The following is a 14,714-nucleotide window of genomic DNA, read 5'->3' on the forward strand; positions in this document are numbered from 1 at the left end:
CATTTTCTACTTGGAAATTTATTGGACCAGGACCTATACTTCCCTTATAAATTGAAAATAATAAGGTTTACTATTAATTTAAATATATATGTATTTTTATAGTTTGAAGTATAATTACCCAACTATAGATCTAGAAACAGGTTGATAAACCTATACTAATATGTAGTGAAAATGCCTTTTTAAGCTACAGGATCTCTATAACAAGGTATACTCATCAGAATTAACAAACTGTTGCTGTCCTGAGTATGCTGTAGGATATTCTTGTTTTAAAAAATGGAAGTGCTTGCTTTTTTAAAGGGGAGAAAGCATTCCTTTTGCCTCTTCTTGATATATTATAGGCAGTTGTGTACTTCATTAGGCAAAACTGTCAAATCTCTAATATGTAACAGTAAATAAGTAATATCAGCAGAGTCAAGAGGGTGGACTGGGAGGATGCGGAGTTCATGTCTCCGCACAACTAGGGCACCTATCAGGCCCTGGTGGGGGACCACGGACACCTAAGGGGACAGGAGGAACCCCCGAGCGACTGGGTAGGATGAGGTGGGGAGGGAGGGGGGAGGAGAACTTGAGGCAGGATGGGACCGTCACCCTTGAGGGGCGGCTGGGGGAGGGACAGGGTTCTCATGCCCGGAAGGGCCCACCCACAGTCTGGGGATGAACGGGGATGGGGGAGACCCTCGGAAGAGCGGAGGAACAGAAGGGAGTGCGGCCAGTGCTTCCCCTGCCCACCTGGGCCCCGGAAAGCCTGCTGAGGTCCCAGGACTAAACCTCTGCCCTCGGAGGCTCCCTCCCTTCACGCTGAGCCTAAGCCCTGCCCCCGCACCCCCCGCCTTACCTCGGAACTCCGCACTCCAAGGCACACCTTTCCCAGCAGCGGCGGTCCTGAGCCTGGGCCCTGACCCCCGCCCTAAACCCCGCTCCTGCCTAAGCTCCACCCCGAACCTAAGCTCCACCCCCCACAGCCCAAGCTTTTTCTGGCCTTATTTTTTTTTTTTTAGGTTGTGGTTCTGTTTTACCTTGTTGTTAATTTGTTTATATTTTTATTTTTTCTGATGTTTTTTATTTTTCTAATTTTATTTTACTCTTTAGAATTTGTTACTGTTCTGCTCCTTTGGGCTTGTTCCCCCCACCTTTTTTTTTTCTGTTGTGGTTCTGTTTTACCTTGGTGTAGTTGTTTCACTTATATTTTTATTTTTCCTAATTTTTTTTTAATTTTTCTAATTTTATTTTATTTCTTATTCTTGGTTATTGTACTGCTTTTTTTTTTTTTTTTTTTTTCTTTTCTTTTGCTGTGCTGCACGGCTTGTGGTAGCTTGGTTCCCAGGCCGGGGGCGGCCAGTGCTTCCCCTGCCCACCTGGGCCCCGGAAAGCCTGCTGAGGTCCCAGGACTAAACCTCTGCCCTCGGAGGCTCCCTCCCTTCACGCTGAGCCTAAGCCCTGCCCCCGCACCCCCCGCCTTACCTCGGAACTCCGCACTCCAAGGCACACCTTTCCCAGCAGCGGCGGTCCTGAGCCTGGGCCCTGACCCCCGCCCTAAACCCCGCTCCTGCCTAAGCTCCACCCCGAACCTAAGCTCCACCCCCCACAGCCCAAGCTTTTTCTGGCCTTATTTTTTTTTTTTAGGTTGTGGTTCTGTTTTACCTTGTTGTTAATTTGTTTATATTTTTATTTTTTCTGATGTTTTTTATTTTTCTAATTTTATTTTACTCTTTAGAATTTGTTACTGTTCTGCTCCTTTGGGCTTGTTCCCCCCACCTTTTTTTTTTCTGTTGTGGTTCTGTTTTACCTTGGTGTAGTTGTTTCACTTATATTTTTATTTTTCCTAATTTTTTTTTATTTTTCTAATTTTATTTTATTTCTTATTCTTGGTTATTGTACTGCTTTTTTTTTTTTTTTTTTCTTTTCTTTTGCTGTGCTGCACGGCTTGTGGTAGCTTGGTTCCCAGGCCGAGGATCGGGCCTGAATTCCTGTGGTGGGAGCACTGAGTTCAAACTGCTGGACTAACAGAGAACCTCAGATCCCAGGGAATATTAATCAGACTGAGGTCTCCGAGAGGTCCTCATATCAGCACCAACCTGGCTCTGCCCAACTGCTTCCAAATTCTAGTGCTGCGTGCTTCAGGCCAAACAACCAGTAAGACAGGTATACAGCCCTACCCATCAAAAAAAAAAAAAAAAAACGAAAAGACAAAAAAATATGTTACAGACAAACGAGCAAGGTAAAAACCTACAAGAAAAATAAATGAAGAGGAAATAGGCAAACTACCTGAAAAAGAGTTCAAAGTAATGATAGTAAAAATGATACAAAATCTTGGAAATAGAATGGAGGCACGCATTGAGAAAATACAAGAAATGTTTAACAAGGACCTAGAAGAACTAAAGAACAAACAAACAGTGATAAGCAACACAAAAGATGATCCAGAATCTCAGAAATAGAATGGAGGCATGGATTGAGAAAATACAAGAAATGTTTAACAAAGATCTAGAAGAACTAAACAAACAAACCAGAGATGAACAACACAATAACTGAAATGAAAAATACACTAGAAGGAATCAATAACAGAATAACTGAGGCAGAAGGACGAATAAGTGAGCTGGAAGACAAAATGGTGGAAATAACTGCTGAGGAGCAGAATAAAGAAAAAAGAATGGAAAGAATTGAAGACAATCTCAGAGACCTCTGGGACAACATTAAATGCACCAACATTCAAATTATAAGGGTCCCAGAAGAAGAAGAGAAACAGAAAGGGTCTGAGAAAATATTTGAAGAGGTTATAGTCAAAACTTCCCTAACATGGGAAAGGAAATCGCCACCCAAGTCCAAGAAGTGCAGAGAGTGCCATACAGGATAAACCCTAGAAGAAACACACCAAGACACATATTAATCAAACTAACAAAAATTAAATTCAAAGAAAATATATAAAAAAGCACCAAGGGAAAAGCAACAAATAACATACAAGGGAATCCCCATAAGGTTATCAACTTATTTTTCAGCAAAAACTCTGCAGGCCAGAAGGGAGTGGCAGGATATATTTAAAGTGATGAAAGGGAAAAATCTACAACCAAGATTACTCTACCAGCATGCATCTCATTCATATTTGATGGAGAAATCAAAAGCTTTATAGACAAGCAAAAGCTAAGAATTCAGCACCACCAAACCAGCTTTATAACAAATGCTAAAGGAATTTCTCTACACGGGAAACACAAGAGAAGAAAAAGACCCACAAAAACAAACACAAATCAATTAAGAAAACGGTAATAGGAACATACATATCATCGTCGGGCTTCCCTGGTGGCGCAGTGGTTGGGAGTCTGCCTGCCAATGCAGGGGACATGGGTTTGTGCCCCAGTCCGGGAAGATACCACATGCCACGGAGCAGCTGGGCCCGTGAGCCATGGCCGCTGAGCCTGCACGTCCAGAGCCTGTGCTCTGCAACGGGAGAGGCCACAGCAGTGAGAGGCCCGCGTACCCCCCCCCCCAAAAAAAATCATCTTCAATGTAGAACGTTTAATGCTCCAACCAAAAGACATAGACTGGCTGAAAGGGTACAAAAACAAGACCCATATATATGCTGTCTACAAGAGACCCACTTCAGACCTAAGGACACATACAGACTGAAAGTGAGAGGATGGTAAAAGATATTCCATGTAAATGGAAATCACAAGAAAGCTGGAGTAGCAATACTCATATGAGATAAAATAGACTTTAAGATAAAGACTGTTACAAGAGATAAGGAAAAACCCAAAATTAGTAGAAGGAAAGAAATCATAAAGATCAGAGCAAAAATAAATGAAATAGAAATGAAGAGACAATAGCAAAGATCAATAAAACTAGACGTTGGTTCTTTGAGGAGATAACCATAATTGATAAACTTTTAGCCAGACTCATCACGAAGAGAAGAGAGAGGAGTCAAATCAATAAAATTAGAAATGAAAAAAGAGAAATTACAACTGACACCACAGAAATACAAAGGGTCATAAGAGCTACTACAAGCAACTATATGCCAATAAAATGGACAGTCTGGAAGAAATGGACAAATTCTTGGAAAGGTACAACTTTCCAAGACTGAACCAGGAAGAATTAGAAAATACAAACAGACTGATCACAAGTAATGAAAATGAAACTGTAATTAAAAATCAACAAAAAGAGACCCACTTCAGACCTAAGGACACATACAGACTGAAAGTGAGAGGATGGTAAAAGATATTCCATGTAAATGGAAATCACAGGAAAGCTGGAGTAGCAATACTCATATGAGATAAAATAGACTTTAAGATAAAGACTGTTACAAGAGATAAGGAAAAACCCAAAATTAGTAGAAGGAAAGAAATCATAAAGATCAGAGCAAAAATAAATGAAATAGAAATGAAGAGACAATAGCAAAGATCAATAAAACTAGACGTTGGTTCTTTGAGGAGATAACCATAATTGATAAACTTTTAGCCAGACTCATCACGAAGAGAAGAGAGAGGAGTCAAATCAATAAAATTAGAAATGAAAAAAGAGAAATTACAACTGACACCACAGAAATACAAAGGGTCATAAGAGCTACTACAAGCAACTATATGCCAATAAAATGGACAGTCTGGAAGAAATGGACAAATTCTTGGAAAGGTACAACTTTCCAAGACTGAACCAGGAAGAATTAGAAAATACAAACAGACTGATCACAAGTAATGAAAATGAAACTGTAATTAAAAATCAACAAACAAAAGTCCAGGACCAGATAGCTTCACAGGCAAATTCTATCAAACATTTAGAGAAGAGATAACACCTAACCTACTCAAACTCTTCCAAAAAATTGCAGAGAGAGGAACACTCTCAAACTCGTTCTACGAGGCCACCGTCACCCTGATAGCAAGACCAGACAAGGATATCACAAAAAAAGAAAATTACAGGCCAATATCACTGATGAACATCGACGCAAACTTCCTCAGCAAGATACTAGCAAACAGAATCCAACAACACATTAAAAGGATCATACATCATGATCAAGTGGGATTTATCCCAGGGATGCAAGGATTCTTCAATATATATAAATCAATCAATGTGATACACCATATAAACAAAGAATAAAAACTATATGGTCATCTCAATAGATGCAGAAAAAGCTTTTGACAAAATTCAACAAACATTTATGATAAAAACTCTCCAGAAAGTGGGCATAGAGGGACCCTACCTCAACATAATAAAAACCATAAATGACAAACCCACAACAAACATCATTCTCAATGATGAAAAACTGAAAGTATTTCCTCTAAGATCAGGAACAAGTCAAGGATTTCCACTCTTGCCACTATTATTCAACATACTTTTGGAAGTCTTAGCCACAGCAATCAGAGAAGAAAAAGAAATAAAAGGAATACAAATTGGAAAAGAAGAAGTAAAACTGTCACTATTTGCCCATGACATGATACTATACATAGAAGATCCTAAAGACGTCACCAGAAAACTACTAGAACTAATCAGTGAATTTGGTAAGGTTGCAGGAATACAAAATTAATACACAGAAATCTCTTGCATTTCTATACACGAACAGTGAAAGATTAAAACAGCTACATGTAAAAGAATGAAATTAGAGCACTACCTAACACCATACACAAAAGTAAGCTCAAAATGGATTAAAGACTTAAACGTAAGAACTGAAACCATATAACTGCTAGAATAAAACACAGGCAGTACAGTCTATGACACTGGTCTTAGCAATATTTTTTTTACATCGAAACACTCCCATTTACCACTGCAACAAAAAGAATAAAATACCTGGGAATAAACCTACTTAAGGAAGCAAAAGACCTGTACTCAGAAAACTATAAAACACTATTGACACAAATCAAAGATGACACAAACAGATGGAGATATATACCATGCTCCTAGATTGGAAGAATCAATATTGTGAAAACAACTATACTACCCAAAGCAATCTACAGGTTCAGTGTAATCCCTATCAAATTACCAGTGGCATTTTTCACAGAATTAGAACAAAAAATTTTACAATCTGTATGGAAATACAAAAGACCCCGAATAGGCAAAACAGTATTAAGAAAGAAATACTGGAATCAGAAAATACAGGAATCAGGCTCCCCAGCTTCAGATTATACTACAAAGCTACAGTAATCAAGACAGTATGGTACTGGCACAAAAACAGAAATATAGATCAATGATACAGAGTAGAAAGCCCAGAGATAAACCCACACACCTATGGTCACCTAATCTATGACAAAGAAGGCAAGAATATACAACGGAGAAAAGACAGCCTCTTCAATAAATGGTGCTGGGAAAACTGGACAGCTACATGTAAAAGAATGAAATTAGAGCACTACCTAACACCATACACAAAAGTAAGCTCAAAATGGATTAAAGACTTAAACGTAAGAACGGACACTATAAAACTGTTAGAGGAAAACATAGGAAGAACACTCTTTGACATAAACCACAGCAATATCTTTTATGACCCACCTCCTAGAGTAATGAAAATAAAAACAAAAATAAGCAAATAGGACCTAATTAAACTTAAAAACTTTTGCTCAGCAAAGGAAACCATAAACAAGACGAAAAGACAACCCACAGAATGGGAGAAAATATTTGCAAATGAAACAATGGACAAAGGATGAATCTCCAAAATATACAAACAGCTCATGCAGCTCAATATCAAAAGAAGAAACAACCCAATCAAAAAATGGGCAGAAGACCTAAATAGACATTTCACCAAAGACGACATATAGATGGCCAAGAGGCACATGAAAAGATGCTCAGCATCACTAATTATTAGAGAAATGCAGATCAAAACTACCGTGAGGTATGATCTCACACTGATTAGAAGAGCCATCATCAAAAAATCTACAAAGGGTGGAGTGGGTGTGGAGAAAAGGGAACCCTCTTGCACTGTTGGTGGGAATGTAAATTGATACAGCCACTGTAGAGAACAGTATGGAGGTTGCTTAAAATATTAACAATAGAAATACCATATGACCCAGCAATACCACTACTGGGCATATTCCCTGAGAGAAATACAAAAGACCCCGAATAGGCAAAACAGTATTAAGAAAGAAATACTGGAATCAGAAAATACAGGAATCAGGCTCCCCAGCTTCAGATTATACTACAAAGCTACAGTAATCAAGACAGTATGGTACTGGCACAAAAACAGAAATATAGATCAATGATACAGAGTAGAAAGCCCAGAGATAAACCCACACACCTATGGTCACCTAATCTATGACAAAGAAGGCAAGAATATACAACGGAGAAAAGACAGCCTCTTCAATAAATGGTGCTGGGAAAACTGGACAGCTACATGTAAAAGAATGAAATTAGAGCACTACCTAACACCATACACAAAAGTAAGCTCAAAATGGATTAAAGACTTAAACGTAAGAACGGACACTATAAAACTGTTAGAGGAAAACATAGGAAGAACACTCTTTGACATAAACCACAGCAATATCTTTTATGACCCACCTCCTAGAGTAATGAAAATAAAAACAAAAATAAGCAAATAGGACCTAATTAAACTTAAAAACTTTTGCTCAGCAAAGGAAACCATAAACAAGACGAAAAGACAACCCACAGAATGGGAGAAAATATTTGCAAATGAAACAATGGACAAAGGATGAATCTCCAAAATATACAAACAGCTCATGCAGCTCAATATCAAAAGAAGAAACAACCCAATCAAAAAATGGGCAGAAGACCTAAATAGACATTTCACCAAAGACGACATATAGATGGCCAAGAGGCACATGAAAAGATGCTCAGCATCACTAATTATTAGAGAAATGCAGATCAAAACTACCGTGAGGTATGATCTCACACTGATTAGAAGAGCCATCATCAAAAAATCTACAAAGGGTGGAGTGGGTGTGGAGAAAAGGGAACCCTCTTGCACTGTTGGTGGGAATGTAAATTGATACAGCCACTGTAGAGAACAGTATGGAGGTTGCTTAAAATATTAACAATAGAAATACCATATGACCCAGCAATACCACTACTGGGCATATTCCCTGAGAAAAACCATAATTCAAAAAGACACATGTGCCCCAATGTTCATTGCAGCACTATTTACAATAGCCAGGTCATGGAAGCAACCTAAATGCCCATCGACAGATGAATGGATAAATAAGACATGGTATACAATGGAATATTACTCAGTCATTAAAAGGAATGAAATTGGATCACTTGTAGAGATGTGGATGGACATAGTATCTGTCATACAGAGTGAAGTAAGTCAGAAAGAGAAAAACAAATATTGTGTATTAACTCATATATGTGGAATCTTGAAAAATAGTACAGATGAACCTATTTGCAGGGCAGGAATCGAAATACAGAGGTAGAGAACGGACATGTGGACACAGAGGGGGAAGGGGAGAATGGGATGAATTGGGAGATTAGGTTTGACATAAATACACTTCCATGTGTAAACTAGATAGCTAGTGGGAATATACAGCTCCCTGCTGCATAGCACAGGGAGCTCAGCTCGGTGCTCTGTGGTGACCTAGACGGGTGGGTGGGTGGGTGGGAGGGAGGTCCAAGAGGGATGGGATATATGTATACATATAGCTGATTCACTTCACTGTACAGCAGAAACTAACACAACATTGTAAAGCAATTATACTCCAATTAAAAAAAAGTAAAAATAAAAGTAATATCATTGTGGTATTAATATTACATTATTAATTTCCTTGAGGTGAAAAAACTTATTATGGGCAAAGCAAATTGTGTCATGTAGCATCAGACAGCTATAAACAGAAATGCATGGGGCTTCCAAAAGGAGATCACATCCAGTTGAATAGATGAAGGAACACTTTAGGGCAGGTGACTTTTAAGTTCGACCTTGACTGATGTAAGAGAGGAAGGAATGTTTAAGGTAAGATTATATGACTACAACATGTATCAGGTACCTTGACTGGAGAACAATATTAATTCGCTATTATAATCTTGAAGTTCTTACCCACATTTGTCTTTTCTGTCCCTTACATTATTTATACATAAATTTTTAAAAAAAAAGTTCTGCTATTTTAACACGAGTCAACACACCATAGAAGTGATGATAGATTTCAACTTACTGTAATTGTTATTGGTTGACATTTACACTGTACTTGTTGCCAGTTAAAGACTTCCCTAAACTTTTTAGTAAGTGAATAAGGTAATGGGAACAAATGGTAAAATGTTTCCCTCTCAATGGATTAATTTATAGTAGTCATGGAATTTTTTTTCAAGTTGCTAGCTAACGTCTTTTTATTCCAAGCAGGAGAATAATATGGATTCAGAGCTCCAGGGTTATTATAACAAGACCCTTGCTGCAGAGAACAATACTGCTGCCACTCGGGATTCTGCTTTCCCAGTCTGGGATGACTATAAAAGCAGTGTCGATGATTTGCAGTATTTTCTGATTGGACTCTATACGTTTGTAAGTCTTCTTGGTTTCATGGGGAATCTACTTATTTTAATGGCTCTCATGAGGAAGCGAAATCAGAAGACAACAGTCAACTTCCTCATCGGGAATCTGGCCTTCTCCGATATCTTGGTTGTGCTGTTTTGCTCACCTTTCACACTGACTTCTGTCTTGCTGGATCAGTGGATGTTTGGCAGAGTCATGTGTCATATTATGCCTTTCCTTCAATGCGTGACAGTTCTGGTTTCCACTTTAATTTTAATATCAATCGCCATCGTCAGGTATCATATGATAAAACATCCTGTATCTAATCATTTAACAGCAAACCATGGCTATTTCCTCATCGCTACTGTCTGGACACTAGGCTTTGCAATGTGTTCTCCCCTCCCAGTGTTTCACAGCCTTGTGGAACTTCGGGAGACGTTTGGTTCAGCGTTGCTCAGCAGCAGGTATTTATGTGTCGAGTCATGGCCATCCGATGCATACCGAATTGCTTTCACTATCTCTTTATTGCTCGTTCAGTATATTCTGCCCTTAGTTTGTCTAACTGTAAGTCATACCAGTGTCTGCAGGAGTATAAGCTGTGGGTTGTCCAACCAAGAAAACCAACTAGGAGAAAATGAGATGATCAACTTAACTCTCCATCCTTCCAGAAAGAGTGGGCCTCAGGTGAGGATCTCCAGCAGCCGGAAGTGGAGCTATTCATTCATCAGAAAGCACAGAAGGAGGTACAGCAAGAAGACGGCATGCGTGCTGCCTGCTCCAGCGAGACCTCCTCCAGAGAACCGCTCAAGAAGGCTTCCAGAACACTCGGGCTCTGGGAAAAGTCAGCCCCCTTCGTCCCGTAAGTTTATACCAGGGGTCCCCACTTGCTTTGAGGTGAAACCGGAAGAAAACTCAGATGTTCACGAGATGAGAGTAAACTGTTCTATCATGAGATTAAAAAAAAGATCTCGAAGTGTGTTCTACAGACTGACCATCTTGATACTAGTGTTTGCAGTGAGCTGGATGCCTCTGCACCTTTTCCATGTGGTGACCGACTTTAACGATAGCCTGATTTCAAACAGGCATTTCAAGTTGGTGTATTGCATCTGTCACTTGCTAGGCATGATGTCCTGCTGTCTTAATCCAATTCTATATGGGTTTCTTAATAATGGGATCAAAGCCGACTTAAGGTCCCTTATACGCTGTCTTCATATGTCATAGTTCTCAATGTTTTCCAGGGAAAGTACAGGTATGGGGATCATCTAAAATATATTCACAGTAACTATATATGTATAATCAACAAATTTTGTTAACTTGCGGAATTTAATTTATGTGTAAGAGCTCTGGATTTGGATATCAGTTCCTAATATATGGAAGATAATTTTAACATGTTATAATATGATAAATTCATTTAGTTGTATAAAGTCATTGTCAATCCAATCTGTAATTTCATTTTAGAGAGCAGTTATATTACCTTCCATTTCAGCTTGTCTTGTAAACCAATGAATTGTAAGTTCTTGTTTAAAATAAAAGTTATATTTAACCATCTCAGTATTTTTTGTTCAAAATTATAAGCAAAAATATTTCTCCTAAGACATTTAATTTCAGGTATGAGGAACATCTAATAATCTTCATTTTTACTTCACAGATTTCTTAATAGTTAGTTTCTGACAATACAGAAAACTTCAATATGACCAGCAAACCATAACTAAGTGACAGATATATGCCTAAGTCATAAATTAAATGTCAACACTGGGTACAGTTTTAGAACCTCCAAAGGAAAATTTTTATTTCCTATTATTGATGATTGGTCAGATTGTCAATTTATTCCCCACTATCCTAGTAATACACAGTTAATTTATCAAATAAAAATAGATTTAAAATCTTTTCTAGACTTATACCATGACATTAAACTGTCAAATAAGGATTGCTTTCATATACATCTTTTATATTCTAAAATGTGAAATATAAATGGTATCTATATTTCCAAGTACTAAATAATTGTAAAGAATACTTGAAGCGTCTACAGGGGGAAAAAAAAGGTTAGTTAATTTTTTTGACCAAGATGTAGAATGATTAATATACTTTATGCTATTTCAGTACTGAGGTCTCATATGCTATCTTACTAGATTGAAGTCAGTCTTTTCAACTGGAGCTTTTTATTTGTTTTAGCCAGTTTTTTATAGAACTAAGTCCCTGAAAATAATGAATGTTTTCACATGAGGCTCAGATGTGCAAAATAATAATGCTGTCTTCAGTTCCTTTCTCTGATTTAACCATCTCCTGTGTGGATTCCTGTTCATAAGGGAAAACAACTGAGCAAAACAAGAAACGGTTTAAGTTTTCAAATAGTAGGTAACTCTGGTCGTTGTTTAGTCAACTGAAAGTCCAGACTCTCTAGGGCGGCTTTTTTTCGGGCCTCTCCTGCTTCCCTAGGCAAGGCCTACACGTAGGGGAAGCAGACGATGGCACTGGTCCCCACGTGTCCTCTGCTGACTCCTGCCCAGCTCCAGGTGAGAGGTAGCTGTCTTGCCCGGTCTCTGTTCCATCAGCTTCTGCGTGTGCTGTAGAATGTGTGGGCTGTTCCCAGCAGGGTCCAGGCCTGGGGGCCCAGCCCCGGCATTCTCCACCCCTGCTGATGTAAACTCACTGGCTGTGTGGTCCGTCTGAATCTCCACCACGTTTTCCAGTTTGTCCTGAGCCTGGGCTGTCTGCTCTGCAGGGTCTTGTCCCTGCCAAGCCCGGGGACACTTCAGGAACTTTATCACCAAGAAGTCTCCAGAAAGGTCCTGTCGACTCTAAAGATATTCACAACCTGAGAGTAGAGAGTTCTGTTTTATTCGGCGGGAAGTTTTCGGACTTCAAACCCGGGAGGCAGCATCCCAAGTGACCCCGAGAGAACCGCTCTCAGGAGGCGGTGGGCGAAGAGCTAGGATATAGAGAAGGTTTGCAGCAAAGGGCAGGTAGTCGGGAGCATACAAATATTATTGTTAATTAAAGAAAACCAGAAATCTCAAGTTAAGGAATTTAGCGCTTATCTATATATGGGACCGTGCCAGGGTCTGGGCTCACGGAAATGCTTCCTTTGAGATGTACGTCAGGTCTCTGGGGCCGTAGCCTGTGTTTTCACATCCTGAGTTTCCTCGGGGCTCACAGTGGCTGCAGTCTGATGGCTGCTAAATGGCTGATAGTCTTTCCTTGTGAGTCCCCTCAGGGCTCACTGTAGGGAGGGGCTGCAGTCACTGATGACTGTGACATCTTTTGTTTACTGATATGGCGGCAAATATTCCATTTCTCTGCACGAATGCGTACTGAACGCGTAGCTCACCTAGAACTGAGGCAGCATGGTCTTCGCCAGGCCTTCTCTGCCCAAACGCTACAAGCCACCCTGTCTACAGTGTTGTTCACTTCATGTTGCTACCAAAGCATCTGCTTTCCAGCCCCTTTCTCGATTTTCAAACATGAAACTAGGTAAAGCCACCACTGCTTTTAGCGTCCCTCTAATCTGCCTGGGGTTATATGAGTGTCCTCCCCAAGTTTTGATAGGATAGCAGAAAAAAAAAGTGAAGAAACTTTGGTTCACTTTTGCTTTTCTCTTTCTTTCCTTCTTCTTATTCTAAGGGCTTCTGCTGCTTTCTGCCTACTAAGAATGTCCCTTGCTAATAAAATCTTTATTTTTCTCTGCACTGTGGCTCACAGTAAAACTGTGTTCAGAATATCAAGGTTTGTTTTTGGAAAAGGAATCTTTTGTGATTTAAAACCCTTTTCCCCTTTAAACGCTTGGATTTAAGACTATTGTCTCACCCCAGACCCAAAACAAAAAAGTCTAAGTTGAAGAATGACTTCTTATTTAAAAGAAATAGCTATTTTCATTTTCACTCGGGCAGTAGACTTCAAGATTTAACTTTAGTGGCCAAAGGGGGAAAACTCACCCACAAGGGCAAATATAAACACATAAAGAGGTATTTTATCCTGTTAGAATAACTTACATTAGCAAATGTACAATAAGTGTCAAACTCCACAGATTTTATGGTTGCTGATAAATGAGTTTAGTTAAACTGGATAAACTAATTTGGGGCTCTTAAACTATTGAACTGAAAGGCAGCCATTTATCTTCCCTAACCAGAAATGACTGAATGTTCCTAATAATTGAAAGTAGAGAAGTTTGAATGGATTGGTGAATAGAAGTCATTAAGAGGGGGATTTATTGTTTTACAAGGTTATTATGAATAATAATTTCTTCCATGGATACAGTTGCTCCAAACAGCACAGGTTTGAACTCAGCAGATCCACTTATATGTGGACTTTTTCAGTAAATATATTGCAAAAATTGTTGGAGATCCACTTAGATGTAGATGTTTTTCAATAAATATATTGGAAAACATTTTGTGACAATTTGAATAAAGTCACAGATGAACTGCACACCCTAGATAGAAATAGCAAAAAAAAAAAGAAAAAAATTAAGAAAAAGTTAGGTGTCATGAATGCATAAAATATATGTAGATACTAGTCTATTTTATCATTTGCTACCATAAAATACACACAAATCTATTATAGAGTTAAAATTTATCAAAACCTATGCACACAAACACAGACTGTACCTGTCACTATTCATAGTCAAGAGAAATGCAAACGAAGGTAAAGATGAAGTTTTAAATCATAACTGCATAAAATTAACCATAGTGCATAGGTAGCAATTTTGCAGCCACCATCCTCTTAACCATGTGACACTCATTATCTCCATGTGAGCAGTTCTTTTGTCCAGTAAATTGCATATCACAGTAAAAAGTGATCGATCACAGTTCTCGCATGTTTTTCATCTTGTTTAGTGCAATAGCATAAACCATGAATAACCGTAAACCTCGTAAACCCATACGAAGTACCACTAGTGTTAATGGAAGTACTCCCAAGAGGCAGAGAAAAGTCATGACTCTATGAGAAAAAGTTGAATTACTTGATATGTACCATGGATTGGGATCTGCAGCTGTGGTTGCCCACCATTTCAAGATAAATGAATCCAGTTTAAGGACCTTTTTAAAAAAAGAAAAGGAAATTCATGAGGCTGTTGTTACAGCTATGTCAACAGGCACACAACACTTGCACTTTTTGTGAAGTATCTTTTTATCTCATGTTAAAAATACAGCTTTTTTGTGGGTGTAAGATTGCTGTAAGAAAACACACCTGCGCTCCCCTCGTGGCGCAGTGGTTGGGAGTCCACCTGCCAATGCAGGGGACACGGGTTTGAGCCCTGGTCCGGGAAGATCCCACATGCCATGGAACAACCAAGCCCGTACGCCACAACTACTGAGCCTGTGCTCTGAAGCCCGCGAGCCAC

The 14,714-nt window shown here is 39.1% G+C and overlaps 1 protein-coding gene across 1 annotated transcript; it reads left to right on the top strand.

The window, feature by feature from the left end:
* The first annotated feature begins 9,238 nt into the window (after nt 1–9,238).
* On the top strand, nt 9,239–10,923 carry NPY5R (neuropeptide Y receptor Y5). Its single transcript, XM_007115961.3, has one exon. The coding sequence runs from the start codon at nt 9,260–9,262 to the stop codon at nt 10,598–10,600; it is 1,341 nt and encodes a 446-aa protein (XP_007116023.1). The 5' UTR covers nt 9,239–9,259; the 3' UTR covers nt 10,601–10,923.
* The last annotated feature ends 3,791 nt before the right edge of the window (nt 10,924–14,714 follow it).

This window comes from Physeter macrocephalus, chromosome 7 (genome assembly GCF_002837175.3).
Source record: "Physeter macrocephalus isolate SW-GA chromosome 7, ASM283717v5, whole genome shotgun sequence".
In the NCBI taxonomy this organism is placed as follows: Eukaryota; Metazoa; Chordata; class Mammalia; order Artiodactyla; family Physeteridae; genus Physeter; species Physeter macrocephalus.

Coding starts and splice junctions, on each gene's coding strand:
- NPY5R (XM_007115961.3), top strand. CDS start 9,260: ATGGATTCAGAGCTCCAGGGTTATTATAACAAGACCCTTGCTGCAGAG.